The 16,748-nt window shown below is 40.8% G+C and overlaps 1 protein-coding gene across 3 annotated transcripts in view; it reads left to right on the top strand.

Moving 5' to 3' along the window:
• Positions 1–16,748, top strand: part of ERICH1 (glutamate rich 1) — a 91,281-nt gene that overhangs the window by 579 nt on the left and 73,954 nt on the right. For all 3 annotated transcript variants that reach the window (XR_011903102.1, XM_072332424.1, XM_072332423.1), the window contains exon 2: positions 15,914–16,105. Coding sequence is in view for 2 of the 3 variants with exons in the window: in XM_072332424.1 (XP_072188525.1) it covers positions 15,914–16,105 (192 nt within the window). In the remaining variant the exon portion in view is untranslated. The remainder of the gene's footprint in view (positions 1–15,913; positions 16,106–16,748) is intronic.

The following is a 16,748-nucleotide window of genomic DNA, read 5'->3' as shown; positions in this document are numbered from 1 at the left end:
TAAGTTTTCACGCAGTCCCAGACTTCATTCCGTGATTGATACAGTGCGACACCAGGACGGGGAGGTCGCTGTTGATGTGCTTGCTGGCTGAACGTGGCCAGTGGCAGCTCCGGAGGAGGTATGAAAGAGAGCAGAGCTGTCTGTCCAAGATACGGATCCATCCGGTAGCACACAGTAATTGCTGTGTATGCAGCATGCCTTCCTATGGGGAAAGGCAGAAATACAAACGGATGTTTTGTGAGAGAAAGTTAACGAGTGGGGTGGAGAGAGTTTATTTACTTGTAAATAAACATGGGACTCTGGGGCTGAGAGGAAGGAGGGCAGATTTTGTCCAGGGGGGTGGTGGGTGCCTCATCTGTGCAGATACCCGCAGTCAGGCTGGATGGGGCTGTGAGCACCTGATCTGGCTGTAGTGTCCCTATTCACCTCAGGTTGGACTGGATGGCCTATAAGGGTCCCTTCCGTGTAAAATTCCAAACGACTTTAAACCAGCGATCAAATATAAAAACACTTGTTTCTCTGAGGTGGAAGAAGAAGCTGTAGTGGTCTTGCTTGAGTGATAGCTTATACTGTTTAACAATAGCAGCCATTTATGTTCCTCTCTAAGCAGTGGTGGTTTGAAATTGGACAGAAAATCCAGCAAGGAATAGAAGGCTGACAGCATGCCATGTGGGCACCTGGGTTGAAATAATGGAGTTGGAAGAGTTTGTAGCTTCATCCAAGCTGGTAATGCCACCAGTGGCAATAAGTAGAAGATACTGAAGATTGTTGTTTTTGTCTGGGTTGGAAATGAACACTGGAAGTTTTAATTTTACTTTGCATTGGGCCATAAGGTAGAATAAAAGGGGTGGTCAACAGCTGGTTGGGATGAATTGCCACTGGAATGGATCAAAGTAACTTAAAGGTAGTAAACCACTAGTACAGGTAATGCAGATCTACTCAGGAGTGGGTTGGGAAGGTACAGTTCTGAGTATTGCAGTGTTTCCAAGTGTAGTTTTGTTTTCAGTCACATGATATATCAGTACATAGCAGAGCTAGACTGACTGAGCAGTTCTCATTCAATGTATTATTGACAGGATGATTATCCACAGTGGACAGTATATAATATTCTTAACATTGGTTGCTTCTTCAAAGCCATATTAATCATTCTCAAAGGCTTGTGTGCTTCTAGGATAAAACTGCCATACAGGCTGACAGGCAGCAGGCCTGGCTGCCAAGGGGTAGCACTGAGGTGCTGATATTGGTGCTCTGCACATCACTGACCTTCTCTGCTAGTAAGTGCTACCAAATATGCCACGTGAAGGATGACCCAGTGATACTACGTGCTTCCTGTCTGGGAGTTTATACTGTAAATATGGTGACTGGTAGTCAACGCCTCCATTAACAAAACCATTTTGAACAGTGAGTATTGCACTGCAGAGTGTCATTTCAGTGTTTTTTGTGATGAAACTTAGGTTTGGGGCAGGAAGCTCTTACTTGTAGGAGGGTTGGAAGGAGTCTGTAGTTCCTAAGTTCCCAAGGAAATGGCCACAAGGTGTGTCAGAGGGGGGTTAGATTAGACATAAGGAAAAATCTCTTCTCTCAGAGAGTCTCTTTAGGGTAAATGTCTTTTAATAGATTTTTACAAATAAGGGAAGTGTGATCTAGAGGGGGATTCTGATGTCAGGCACGGTCTGTTTGTGCTCTGCAGAAGGTATATTGACTGTGTGGTTTTGTGTTTTGGTAGGTTTATGGAATTTGGTTTCTGTGGTGTTTTGTTTATTTGTTGGTGGACTTTTTTGTTGTTTTTTTTGCTTTGGTGGTTTGTTGGTTGTTCTTTTTTTGTGGGGGTGGGAAAGTTGTCTTTTTGTTTTATCTTGGGCAGCAATCAACAGTGCATCTTGCAATCAGTGACCAAAGATTTATTGTGGATGATGATGATCTAAACTTTATTTGAGAAAGGGGGTTTATTTATTTGGGTTGCAGCTAAATTAATCAGTGATACTAATGTTTTTGTGATTAAGTGTAGAAGTTGTACTAGAATAAGCACAGCTGAATCTGCCATTAAGACTTATTAGTGGATGGAGGAAATAAATTGTAGGCTGCTGTTGCTGAGCTCAGCTTTGAGCCTGAGTGGGTAATGTAGCCAGAGAGAGAGGCTGATGTGGTAGGAACAAACAAGCAGATGTGGTAGATCCACCAGCTTTCTATTTGGGAAGTCTGTGAAGGTAACACATGAGCATATTTAGTTATCTGCATATTTAGACATAATGCAGCCTTTAGGGTTCTTAAGAATGGAAGGGGTGTTGTTGGGTTTAGTGAGATTAGGGTTGTTGGGTTTTCTTTCATGGAGCAATCCTTGAAGACCTACCAGGCTGTCGTTTCCAGTAGGCAGTATTTGGTTTCTTAGAGAATCATAGAATGGTTTGGGTTGAAAGGGACCTTTAAGATCATCTAGTTTCAAGCCCCTGCTGCAGGCAGGGACACCTCCCTCTAGACCAGGTTGCTCACAGCCCCATCCAGCTCCATTATGTTTTTGGTTGTTTCTAGTTCAAAAGGCTTTAAGAGAAAACAGCAAACAGGTGTTTAGAAACTTGTGCTTCTAGGGCTTGTCTAATAATTTATAATAAAATGCCCTTATAACTACTTGAAAGAAAGGAAAATCACTGTCATTGAAGCTTCCATGCTTCATAATGATGGGCTCTTTGACATAATATTGATTTCGTTAGATGCACATGGGAACATTTGTAGCAATTGCTGGATATTATGCAGCAATCAAATCCTCAAGTCACAGCTGAGTGTGATGTGTTTACTCCCCGAGGAAGGCTAGATGGGCGTGCAGTTGTTTACATTCTCTATATTATATGTGCTTGGTGATACTACTTCTTGCAGTGTCAAGGCTTGATTTGTGAATTCTTGTATTTTGAAATTCATTTCAAGTTGAGAGAGCAAGTTCTCTTTAAAATTATCAGGTTTTTCCTTCAGTAACCTGAACTCTGAATTGCTTGTTTAACTGTTCTTAGAGCAGTGCTTCGAGCAGCTGAGTTACAGATTGTTTTCTATGTTACCTGCAGCACGTAGCAGAGGATTACCCAATGCTAGCAGTGTTTTAAGTTAGAATGGAAAAAGGCCTCCAAGATGTAGTAAAAACCGTTCTGTAGCTGCTCAAAGGAAAAAGGCTACTACTTTAGCTTGCGTGTATACGCTTGAGTTTGCTCCTCTCAGGCCATTTACTGTTTGCATTCCCTGAAGCAGGAAGAAGTTTTTAGGTTAAAGTAAGGTTTAAACTGTCTGAAGTTTGGGCAGTTTACACGCCATGTTTGCAGAGTATGGGTTTGGTGGCTGGTGATGCTTTAAGTGCACAGCTTATGGAGCTTTGCTGAGGTTGGTCACTTTTTTTACCTTCTTCACAACCTCTTCAATTCTCATCTCGACAAATAAATAATTACACTTGGACCAACTTAAAGTAGCAAGTATGGTTAATTTTATTAATTTTAGCTAGCAAACTTGTTCTCCTTTATTAAGGACAGGTATGAGATCTTTAGATGTTTTGAGTGAGATCTGTTTGATCTCACAGTGTGAGAAATGTGTTCTGACACACCTAGGAACGTGGGTAGTGTGCACAAATTGATGTGATAGTGAAGATGCTTTATTTTCCCAGGGCAATAGCGAGAGCACGCAGTTAACGAGGTTTTGCTGTGAGGCAGGCAGGGTTCTCATGAGCAGCTGGAACAAAATCCTGCTGTTCTCATTGTATTGGCTGCGTAACTTCTTGTTATCTGTGTCATGTCAAGTTTATTAGATGTCTAGGAGCTTGCAGTCACAATTAAAGCAGCCTACTGAGAGATCTCTAAAGCCTCTGTTGAGACAGGATGGCACGATCTATTAGTCAGATTCTTATTGAACTACACAGTCATGCAGAACTTGCTGACAGATGTAACACCACTCGTACTGATTTGAAGCTGCAGGGTGACACAGAGATCATGCTTACTGAAGCTAAATCAGTTTCATCTTAACTAAGAAGAGAAAACAAATGTCTTCTGTCTATCGTGCGTATCTTAGTTTTGTATCTCTGGTTGCCATGAGTCACGTTGGCCTGGGGCCCACAGGTCAGTCTGAGTGGTACAGCGATGCCTGTTGTGACTTACTAGTTAATTTGGGTGAATGCACGGCTGTGGGTTATGCAGTCACTGTTTCCTTTCCTCTCTACTGATGTCTTAAGCTGTATACTTAAATAAGTTGCTCTTGTTCAAAAGCCGTCTCAAAGAAGGGAGAATGATGTATTCCTGAAGTTTGGGGTAGCAAAGTGGTTCTCCATATACTATAAAGCATAGTTCTAGGTGAAAAGATAAATGGAAGTGCGTTAATATGGACTGTTATTACAGCGCATGGCTGGAAGTTCTTTATTGCAATTCAGTAAATACGTTAAGCATAAGATGAGTGAAATCTAGGCAATTAGTGTCCGATTTTAATGTCTAACGGGACATGGAATGCTAATGTAAGTTTTGGAGAAAATGATGTATGAGGTCTTGACACAAGCCTTAAGACAGTGAAGTTAGTGTTACACAGGTTGAAAATGACAGCATCTCAGCTTCTTGTGCCAGCTCCCTATGATATAAAGGTTAACAGCTGTGCTCACATGCAGGCAGCTCAAACACAGAATTCATGTGACCTCGAGTACAAGTATATCCTTCTGTTTGATTTCCAAATGGGATGTTTTATCCTTTTCCACCTAAATATGCAATGGTAGCTTTACACAGAATCACAGAATGACCCGGGTTGGAAGGGACCTCAAGGATCATGTAGTTCCAACCCCCCTGCCTAGCAGGGCCACCAAACATACGCCTTTACTAGATCAGGTTGCCCAGGGCCCCATCCAACCTGGCCTTGAACACCTCCAAGGACGGGGCATCCACAGCCTCCCTGGGCAGCCTGTTCCAGGGCCTAACCACTCTCCTAGTAAAGAACTTCTCCCTAACATCCAATCTAAATCTTCCCTCCTTCAACATGGATCCATTTCCCCTAGTCCTGCTATTGTCAGTCCTTTCAAAGAGTTTACTCCCCTCCTGGGTGTAGGTATTGAAAGGCTGCAATGAGGTCACCCCGCAGCCTTCTCTTCTCCAGGCTAAACAAGCCTAACTCTTTCAGCCTGTCCTCATAGGGGAGGTGCTCCAGCCCCCTGATCATCTTCGCTTTATTGAGAGTAATGCTTTCTGTTGTATGGAATGCCTATGAAATAAACTGTAAAAGTGGGAGAGAATTGTTCCTGTGTTTTGACATACAGTCAGAGATGTACTTTCTTCCTTAAAGCTGTCATTCCCAGTTGATCAAAGTAGTAGAGTGTAAAAGTGGTATAAGGGAAGCTGATTAAACAGTAGAAAAAAATGAAAGTAAACAATTTTTAGTGTTTCCACTTCTTGAAGGGCCTCCAGAGTCTCATGGAATATATGGTATGTATTCAGATGCAAGTTGGCTTCAGAATGGGTGGACTTCGATCATTCAGATGGATTTGCCTTAGTGATTTTTCTGGCTCTAAGATGCAAGTGAATTCCACCCTGAAATGATAAGCTGAACAATTACTTGGGAAATTCCTCAAGAAGTAGTTTTGGAGAATAATAGTGCCTTTGAAAAACAAGGGCTTTCTGGAATTAAAGAAGAGAGAGTCGTAGTATGTACAGATATTCTATAGATGAACACTGCTCGGTGGAAACAAGATATTGTGGCTGATCTGCAGAAGGGCATGCTCTTTGGACAAGACCTTTGTGTTTATCCGCAGTGGCATCTTTCAAGAGATGGATGGTCTGCTTTAGCCTGCATTTTCTGCAACAGCTCCTTCAGTTCCTGCTTTTGTCATGTATTGCTGTTCAGATGTCCCCATAAGAACATGTTGCCATAGCTTCACCTGCAGGATGAGGGCTGTTTATAGACTGTGAACAGAAAGCAAAATACTGTGAAATTGGAGACTTCCCATTCTCATGTGCGTAAAACTGTACTTGGAATACATCTCAGATTTTGTGTGTTTTGTATCAGGTTGTTTGCTGGTTGTTTTTTTTCTTTTGGGAAGATCAATTTGGTTTCCCCCCATGTTAGTGTTTTGCTTTGGTTTACACCCATACCATTTGTGGTGGAATGGAAGTATGTCAGTCTTAGCAAAGTTGAAGTCATTGGTAGCAAGAAAATGATAACCTTTTTTTCTTCTGACTTGGACAAGAGTAACTCTTTTATAAATATGACATACATCCTTACGGTGTGAACGCTTAGGCTATGTGGTGTGGAATTGTATTCATTGTGTACTTCTTCCTCTCTCCCTCATATGTCCAAGCGGCTTGAATGCTTTCAGAAATGGGCAAATTGCAAAAATCCTTATCTGTTGGTAGTTACATGTAAGTGAACTTGACTGGAAGATTGTTTTTGAACTGATGATTTGTGGCTTTGCTTTTGTCTGGAAGCAATGTATATGTGGCTCTTCTTGTATTATGAGACTGGGATCAAGATTAATTTATTTCTTATCAGATGTGCTGTGTATTGATTTCCATTGACTATAATGGGGCCTTGGACTCAGTACTGTTTCATCTCTAGTGAAAGCATTTTAGATGTTGAGTGGCTGGCCTGCTGAATACTCTCCAGCCTTCTTGGATTGGCAGCCAATGTGTTAACAGTGTGATGTCTTACACATGTCTGTCCTGAGGTGTTGTAACTGCAAACTGGATGTTGTTTGTACTGTGCAGTATAAGAGAGATGTCTTTTGTCTTTTTGAAACTTGCTCTGATTCTTAGCCAGAGCTCAGCATGCGAGGCCAAATAAATAAAAGGTTGATCAGCTTGGCCAGTTGAGCAACTCCTTCAGAAGTGCGGAAGACCTAAAACATGAATGTCCGTGTAGGATAAAAGAGGAGGTAAGCATTGTAGAAAATGGTTTAAGAGAATGGAAGACACCTCCTAGCCAGAAATCCTTATCAGTTTTCCACCTGCTAGCTGGTAGAAAAGGCAATCTGGCTGATGCCTTCTGTATGTAGTGATCTCTTAAGATACTTTTATATCCTGTCTATGCAGGTCTTAGTGAAATCCATGTATCTTGGCTTTTGTTTTTTCTTCTGCAGGTAGTCCCATTGAGTGTCCTGGATGAGAGTTGACTGTGTAGCTATGATTAGAGAAGCAATGGTGATTTAGGTGTTGGGATTTGAGGTATCAAGGGGAAGTTCTTTACCAAGAGTGTGGTGAGGTGCTGGAACAGGCTGCCCAGGGAGGCTGTGGATGCCCCATCCTTGGAGGTGTTCAAGGCCAGGTTGGATGGGGCCCTGGGCAGCCTGGTCTAGTATTAAATGTGGAGGTTGGTGGCCCTGCCTGTGGGGGGGGCTGGAGATTCATGATCCCTGAGGTCCCTTTCAGCCCAAGCCATTCTGTGATTCTTATACCATGGCCCTAAGCAAGCTGCTCTAGCTGACCTTTATTTGAGCACTAAACAATGTCTGGGGGTCCTTTTTTGCCTTAACCAGTCTGTGATTTTGAGACAGTTCTGTAAAATAACCATCCCAAAATAGCCTTTGTAGGTGGTATGATACTTGCAGAACAACACATCCTTCAAGGATTATATTCTGTTGAGTATTGGAGAATAATACTGTGCTAACAGAGAGAAACTGAACATTTTAATGAAGCCTTGTCCAAACATTCTGTTCTTTCCATTGTCTTCTGTTCTGCTGTACTCCTTTCTTCTCTGCATTAGCCAAAATAACCTGTTAAAATATGTTACACATGAGGTGGTTTCTGAAGAAATCCCTGACTTCCCAGGTTGCACAGCACTACTCTTAGTAGAAGAGAGATCAAGTAGGGCAAGTCACAAGCCTCTCAGAGCTCTGTGTAAGTTGCTCCTGGTGCCATTTGTTTTATTCTTGCTGCCCAACTTACATTTGAGTAGGCAGCAGGCAACCAATTGAGAAACTCCACGGGGGTGCTTACAGTATATGTGGCACGTAGCCAAAAGTACATGGCAAGCATTCTCCACAGAGATGTTTCTTGAGGGCACAGCCTCCTCCTACACTCAGCTGGACAGGAAGGCTTCTGATGCTGATCAGAGTGTTACTTCTTCAATTACTGAATGTCATTTTGCTATTATCTGTAGTGCTAACTGAGTTTTCAGTTGTGCTCTCAACCCCAGGAGAATCTCTGTAAATCTGCAGTGCTATTCCTATGTTGGCACATGTGAAACTGTGGGTAGGTTGCATATGTATATATGACAAGAAACTTTATGGTGTCAGCTTAACACTTAGATACCAAACAGTACATTTAACTGAGTGTTAAATGGCTTTTTATTCTTGGAAATCTGTGGTAGAAAGATCCTGGATATTCATTGGTATCTCTACCTGGTGTATGCTCTGTACTTTCTCCTGGAGTTTGTTTTCCTTCTGTTATGTCAAACTGCAGACGTGAAGTGCTTTTTCAGATTTCTGTTGTATTTGTACTTCACTGTTTATACAGGCGAGTTGTCAAGTATTAGCCACTTAGCAGCTTAGTACCTGTAACAAGTTGTTTTCCTTCCTCAACACATTGGCTTCTTTTTGTTCCTGGATAGTTCCTGGAAATATGAAGCTTTGAGAGTTGCTTCAGCTTAGTCATGAAGTAGGAAAATCCAGTGTGTATCAGCTACAGGCTGTTTGCTTCGGTAGAATTGCGTATCATCATCTGGAAAGCAAATAAACTTGTTTCACTTCTGAAATCTAAAAAGAAAAACAAATTCAGAAGACTAGAGAATGTGTGAGTTTGGGGTTTTACATTTGTAGGTATATCAGAATGGACATTTTCTCAAAGAATGCATCAGCTCTTCTCTTTGTACAGTGTGTTTATGGTTTTCTACACTGGCTGCAAGACTGCAGTGCTTTTGTTTGAAGCCATAGAAGAAACCATGTACTTCGCTGTGAAATGACTTCAGCATATAATAAAATCGTAAGGAAGATCCACACTTTAAACAAAGTTATTCTTTTGAATGAAAGCAGTGAATACTGTTTTCCATTATTAACTGTTTAAATTGGTACTTATCACTACTATAGGACAAACTGGGCTGCGTTTCCTCTAAGTAAAAAACTTGAAGTCCACAGGATTTCTGTGAGGAAGTAGAGCCAAGTCTCACTCTGATGTTCTAACTGCTGTACATACGCACTTTTATTTACTGCTTATAAATATGACTGTGGCTTAGGTACTGCTGGAGCTGGGGGTTGGGAGTGGAGGTAGCATGTAAGCAAAGTTCAGAGTCTTGTCTTGGTTATTTCATTAGCATTCAGTGTAACTCAGCTTATTATTTTTTTTTGGTAGAGGATGCCTGTCTTGTGAACCACCAATAAATATGAAAGTCAAATTTAACCAGTATTATTTGTGTCGTGTCTCCTTTCTGCTGGCTTTAGCTTCAGAGGCTCGCCTCAGATTCTTGACCTATATGTATGTAATGAATCCAAATTCTGTTCTATATAATAAGTCTCCTGTGGTGCTTGGAAAACTTTGTTTCCCTTGGTGAGCTTTGTGATAACTAAGAAAATTTTTTTCCGAGTTGTTTTTAACACATATGGGACCTGGAGGGATCGTATACACCTAATATTTGGGCTTCGTTTTTTAGCATGTCAGTAACTAGTTGTGAGGCTCTCTGGAGTATTTGGTGAAGAACACAAGATTGAAAGCAACCTTTGGAGTTGTTTCTAGTCCTTTTTGTTGGAAACAGCCCTGTAGCTTTTATAGAGGTTTTGAGTTCAATGAAAGAGGCTTTCCTAGCTGCCTTGTTTTGTTTTGTTTATGAGATGAATGCTGAGAATCTTCTAGATGTTTACCAACGCATTTAGCTTGGCAATTCTAATTCATCATTAGTATTTTTGTGACCTGGTCTTATGCAGCCTTAGTCTTGAGCTACATGACACTTCCTACTGTTTCATACTTAAAATTCTTCTGACATTTCTTTACTTGTGCTGAACAGCTCTGGATCTGTGTTCTTCTATGTCTTGCTGGTATTGTAGAAACTTCTCTGCTCTGAGTTGAGTTCAGCTGGTTTATGTACAGCAGACTTAAATTTGCACAGGGATTCCAGTGAGGTCTTTCTAGAGTTGTATTTTAATGCAGTACATTTTCCTGTCTCAGATTAAAAAATGTTTGGCTCAGAAGGATCTGGATCACACTGTCATTGTACATGACTTTAATCACACTGGTGGCTCAGTCTGTCATGATTGATAATACACACAATACACACAGGGTTTCTTCTGTAGTCACCCTTGGTTTATTAATCTCCACTTAGGAATTTTTGCTTGTCCTCATAAGCATAGAGGCTACCCCAAGAAAAATGTAGTTCCTAAGGCTCCATTTTTCTCTTTAATCTTTATAACCTCGTTAACAGAGGCGGTGTCAGTTTGGCTTGGTCTTTCCCTACAGCAGAGGAGCAAAGATTCTCTTAGAAGCTGTGCCAGGTGTTCCTGTTAATAATACTACTGTGCACCGCTTCTTTTTTTTTCTTTTTCTTTTTTTTCTTTTTTTTTTTCCTGCCATATCTGTAATAAAATTTCCCTTGTGCAATTTTAAACTGTATTAGTGCATCATGCACAGCTGTGACCCTCTGCTACTTCACTACCACATGGACCTCAAGCATGTCTGGTCTGAGGTCTGGCAAATTCAAGTACAGTCAGAATGCAGAGTCATTTGTAGTTGATGATTACAAAAAGAGTAATGCTTTTATCCCCTTCGGTATCTTGATTTCAACAGCATACATCAGTGTTACAAATGAAACTTATTCGCTGTATTAAAGTCCTGTCAGCTTCCTAAAACAAGAGGACAAAAAATGTGGCAAGCATTTCTCCACAGTTGTGTGCACTCGTGTTTGGGTTCTGGAGACACTGGCAATGAATAAATCTTCCCACATGTGGCACTGAACTAAAATGACAAGTAATTAAAATCATAGAATCATTAAGGTTAGAAAAGATCTCTGAGATGATGGACATATATGGATTTGAAAGGTGGACTGTTTGATGGATTAAAAACTGCTTGGCTGGATGCAGCCAAAGGGTTGTGATTAATGGTTCTGTGTCAGGGTGGAGGCCAGTCACAAGTGGTGTACCTCAGGGGTCAGTCTTTGGACCAGTGCTCTTCAGCATCTTTATCAGTGACACAGACAATGGCATCAGGTGCACTGCCTGCAAGTTTGCAGATGACACCAAGCTGTGCGGTGCAGTCCATACTTTGGAAGAAAGGGAAGCCATCCAGAGGGACCTGGACAGGCTGGAGAAGTGGGCCCAAGTGAACCTGATGCCCACCTGTGCACACTGCTGGCTCATATTTAGCTGGCTGTTCAGCTAGCACCTCTTGGTACTTTTCTATCACACAACTTGGCAGTTGGTCTTTTTGAAGCTCATTCTGGTGGCCTCAGTCCTTTGGTCCAGTCTGTCAGATCCCTTTGTAGGCCTTTCCTACCAAAAGGCAGATCAGCACTTCCTCCCAGCTTGATGTCATCTATGAACTTGCTGAGGGTGCACTCTGTCCCCTTGTCAAAATAACCAACAAAGGTATTAAACAGGGCTGGTCCCAGCACTCACTCCTGGGACATACCCCTGTTTGCTTTCTAGATTTAACTCCATTCACCACCACTCTTTGGGCTTGGCCATCCTGCCGATTTTTTACCCAGCGAATTGTATGCCTGTCTAAGCCACGAGTTGCCAACTTCTCAAGGAGAATGCTGTGGGATACAGTGTCAAATTCCAGTGTGATAACACAGAGCCCCAAGATGTGGAGGCTTTTGAGCTGTGTTCATCATGGCTAGAGGCTTAGATCTTGTCATAGTGTGGCCAAGTGTTCAGAGTCATCTTTCTTCAGTAACACGTAGCTATGGAGACATTCTTCTATGCATTGCAGTATGCATTCTCAGTAGAACTCAGAAAACATCTTTAATTTTTGTCACATTGCAAACAATGGGTCGTCAGTTATACCTCAGAGGATCAGAGCCACGATAAACTACTGTGGTAGCTTTTCAAGACCTATCATGCATCAGGCAAACTTAGAATTATAAAGTCTCTTGAGTTGGAAGGGACATCTGAAGGTCCTCTGGTCCAACCCCACTGCAGTGAACAGGGACAAGTTGCTCAGAGCCCTGTTGAGCCTGACCTGGAGTGTCTCCAGGGGTGGGACATCCACTGCCTCTCTGGACAACCTGATTTAGTGCTTCATTGCCCTCATCATTTATTTGAAGAACAAACAACGGCAAAACACACTTTTTCTTTACATCCAGTCTAGATCTCTCTTCTTTCAATTTGAAACCACTTCCACTTGTCCTATCAAAAAGACCTTCCTAAAGAGACTGTCCCCTTCTTTCTTATAGCCCACCTTTGGATACTTAAGTGTGCTTTTATTAATTCTTGCTTGGTCTATAGCCTATAAAACATATGGATGTCCTTTTGCTTTCTGGGAAGTTAGGATAGTTGAAAGCAGTGCAGTGCTGTTGCTTATGTCCATTGTTCCTTTTGGCAGCACCCACACCACTGCCTTTCTTTGCCCCTAAAATTCTTTGCTTCCTTCTGACACTTGGAGTCTCATCTGTTAGAACAAAGCAAACTCCAGAACTAAGAGTAGTGATATGTTTGCTGTATTTCTTGCAGCAGGGCTCTCCTTTTTCCTTGTAATTGGCTTCTTATCGCTGTTCATATTTCTTTCTTGTTCAAGTTCAATTAGCTCAGTTCTAGAGCTAATTCCTCTGAATTCCTCCTCTCTGCTAGACTGAAACACTGCATTTTGTGAATACAGTTTTCAGATGTGTCTTCCAAAACTTAGTCAGTGGGAAATATTAAATCCTTTATGTCTTACATGTGAACATTGTACATAAATGCTGTGACTTTTTTTGGTTCTGATTCTAAATACCATATCCTTAGTTTTCTTGTGCTTTATAAAGAATTCATTAGATCATTCAGAAGCATATCTCAGAATTGCTTATGGTTGTTCAGAAACATCCATCTACTATCAAGAGTGCAGTGTTCCTGGATTGGCCTCTTGAAATAGAGTACAAATTAGTGCAGATCCTCCTTCAGTAATTTCTACTGGAAAACAACAGCAATAAATGTTTACATAGCTGTGATACTGGAATGGTGAGAGTGAGTCTTACTCCATTTTGGAATAAGATAAGTAAGATAAGATAAGGAAGTTATTTCTCCAGTAGATACTTTGTTCCATCCATTTTCTTCAGATTCCTCCTAAGGTGTAGTTAGTTCTGAGGGGTTTTTACCAGATACACATATAGCTCTCTGGTGCTGCATAGTACCTCAAGTTGGGAGAGTTCTAAATGGGGAAGAATGGCTATTGTATAGTGTCGCACGTGACCAGCCTCCTGTGGTTAAGCCAACACTTGTTGACATAACAGGATTTTTTTTATTAGTAGTATTTTATTTATTTATTTATTTTAAGTAATTGCAGTAATAGAACCCTGAGGAAACAGTGTCTTCTATCATTTGAAAAAGGCTTTGGTAGCTTGGCTATGAGAGACTCTTAAATGCAAAGCAGAGTGCTTGTAGAGCTCTTGTGGGTAGCAGGATAAATATTTTTCATCTAGTCCAATTTCCTTGTTTGTTGATATGCAGGAAAACTTGTTGGAACAGTGTTGGACCATGGGCAGATTTCATTTATTTATTTATTGCGGGCTGCAACATACTTAGAATTCTAAGTATCTCAGGCTAAATTAGTCAATTTTGGTTTCGTTTTTTTCCCTAACTATTTAGGAATGTCGCCTTTTAAAATCTTCCCAAGGAAGGTTTACTGCTGGGGTTCATTAATTCCTGCTGTACTCAGAAGGCTTGAAGTACACCTGGTTCCGAACAGGTAAATTGTTATGCCCTAGATGTCACTGCAGCCTGTTTCCATTCTGTTGTGGCTCTTGGGCTTACTGTTTCCCTGAGCAGATGTCTTGTACTGAGAAGCTCTGTCAGACGCAGAAATGCTGTAGGCAGTAAAGAGCACCCAACTTCTTCTCCCCTTGTTCATGCTGAAAACAAGTAGGCTTTTGTGTTGGCAGCTGAACTCCATCTTTCCTGAAGTAAATACATTGCTGCTACTGATCTAGATACTTATTTCTAAGCAGGAGAGATTTTTGTTGAAAGTATGCCTTCCTAAATACTTGTACCTTCAAAGGCAAGTGTTTCAGGTTGCTTTCTCAGACACAGGTGCTACCAATGAAAAGAATCCATAAGAATAAGCATGTATTAAAACTGATCTCATATTGCTTTCTGAAGCAGTGCCAATGCTTGTATCAGTATGGTTCAGGTATTTTTTAAATGAAAGAAAGGAGTCATTTTTGGGGAGGAGAAAAGCAATGTGGGATGTATCTGAAGAGATGACTTGGGGAGTCAAGCTTCAGGTGAGGAGAGGAACATCTGCTGTAGTTATCAAGGAGGGTACACTCACCTCTTTGTTAAGCTTTACTGTTATCTCAAAGAAATACTTGCTTTGGGTACAGTACAAGTGCCCAAGCCTGGAGCTGGTTGAAGTGTTGCAGTAGCTGTGTGCAGGGAGAGAGGATCCAGGGTTAACCTCTTAGACAGCTTACTTTAGAGTCAGAGATCTTCACAAAGCAATTACATTTGTCTTACTGTGCTGGTTATTTCTCTACTTTCCTCTGAGATCAGTAACTGGGTTTTGTCTTTCTAGTGGTAGACTATCTGGGCAAGGAAACTTCAGTAAAAGAAAAAGGTGCATTTGGTACATATTGATTTGTTGGTGTCTCTCTGGGAACAAGTTAACCTACAATATTTAACCAGCAAAATGGGTTGTGTTTTCTTGAAGTGGGTATCTCTTGTAGCTTGTCTCGGGATATTTGATATCATTTTATGATGAATACATGTAGAAAAACTCAATTCAGGCTCCACAGACAAAGATTTCTGCTCAACTGACTCTTCAGGCTTAGCTTTTCTTGTTTTTTTTAATAAGGTCAATGATTATTCAAGAAATTTGATCTAAGCAAAAAGTGATTTTGCATAAACTAATAGGAGCTCAAATAAAGTCCAGGACATTCTTCCCTGCAGCTATGACATGACAGTCAAAACCCATCACCAAGGCAGTGTGAGGAAATGATGGGAAGATGGAGCTTGTCTCTCTGGGACTGGGAATTCAAGGGTTTCCCAACTCAGTGAATCTGATTCCTTAGCTGTAAAGTAAAGCCATTTATTGAAGAGATCTTTGAACTGCTGCTGTGTGTTTCTATAAACTTCTTTGGGCAGAATTACTTTAAGAATCTGCACCAAGTCACTTGTATAGCATCCATATAAATTCTGTTAAAATTGGAATTAAGGTCACATATTTTCCTCTGAATTTCTTTTCCCTGCTTCTTGCTCCAGGTGATTTCAGGTGAAATGAGAAGCTGGAACATAAGAGGTAGAGGCATGTAAAGATAGTTCTACTTCAGCAGAAGAGTAGAAGTAGTTGGGTTACCATGTGTGTCTTCTGCTGCTATACTAGTTTTTCTATATGATTAAGCAGTTTTAGCTTACTGATTTTTAATGAGCAAGTCAACTGCAGTGCTGCTGTGCCAGGAGAGACCTGTACTTCGTGCAGCTTTGTAACACTTCTGTAAGAAATCTTTAAAAGTATCTGTTTTAAAAGAAAATTAAAAACAAATGTGTGTTTAGTCTGGAAATGTACTGCGTTAATTTATTACCAAAATCTAGTCAAATAGAGCACTTTGTAAGTCACCTTGCTAGTGGCCTCTGGGATTTAAAAGCTGGTCTATTCTGACGCAGTTTAGGATTTTAATATATTAAATCTTCAACTTTATTACATGTGAGAGGTAGGGACTACTGAAGATAGATTTGCACTGGATATAAAGGAAACTCTTGTGTCAATTAGAGTTTGGTTTTGTATATTTTTAATGTCTTAAGCTACCTTTTAAATCACTGATTATATTTTTCCCTATTTAAAAATGTTCTATTACTCCACAGTGTTCATCAAGAATGTACTGAAACGCCTCTATGCTGAGACTTCATCTTCTCCTGTGCCTGTTTCGAGTGGAAAAGAGGAGGCGGTTCTCGTAAATCTGGGCTCAAAATCCAAAGAGAATGATTTGGAAAATGTTCAGGCTTTGTCAGCAGATGCTGGTACATCAAGTGGGACACTCAGCAAATCATCTCGAGGTGAGGCTGCACGCTCCTTTTTCTGATAATACGCTCTTAAATTATTTTAAGTTTAAGTTATTTTAAAACAGTGTAGTATCTACTTCATTTCATCCAATTGATGCTGGCAAATCTGAATAAAAAGGCTATTGGTACTTAGAGTGCCTGCTGTCAGTGCATAAGCCTTCTGAAATTATCCTCCTGTATATGTGTGTATGTAACATTAGCAGTAACTAATATGAAACTTGTGGATTCAAGAGTTGGGCTTGATGAACCTTGTGGGTCCCTTTCCTCTCAGGATATTCTATGATTGTTTCTGTAATCTGTTTATCAATATAATTTTCTGATTGTTACGACTTCTCTCAACTATTAGAGATACACCCAAAGATTGTGAGTGTGAAATGATCCAGCATTAATTCCTACCTTATGTTGCAGCAGAAACCCCAGGTGCCTGTAAGCACAATGGAAGGCAAATGCCAATTCAGGCAATGTTTTCATATCCCACTAAAGAGTATTATTTTCAGTGTGTCTGTGTGTGCGCGCAGTAGAAGTGATGCAGATATTTTGACAGGTAGGGAAGAGGCCTCTTGCAAATGGGTTGTAAAATGTGGATGCAATGCCAAAAGATGATGGAGTTGTGAAGTAAAGTAGCTGTAATGTTACT

The sequence above is a fragment of the Excalfactoria chinensis genome, chromosome 3, assembly GCF_039878825.1.
Source record: "Excalfactoria chinensis isolate bCotChi1 chromosome 3, bCotChi1.hap2, whole genome shotgun sequence".
Lineage (NCBI taxonomy): Eukaryota > Metazoa > Chordata > Aves > Galliformes > Phasianidae > Excalfactoria > Excalfactoria chinensis.
The sequence above is the reverse complement of the archived record's forward strand: the minus strand, read 5'-3'. Positions and strand labels throughout refer to the sequence as shown.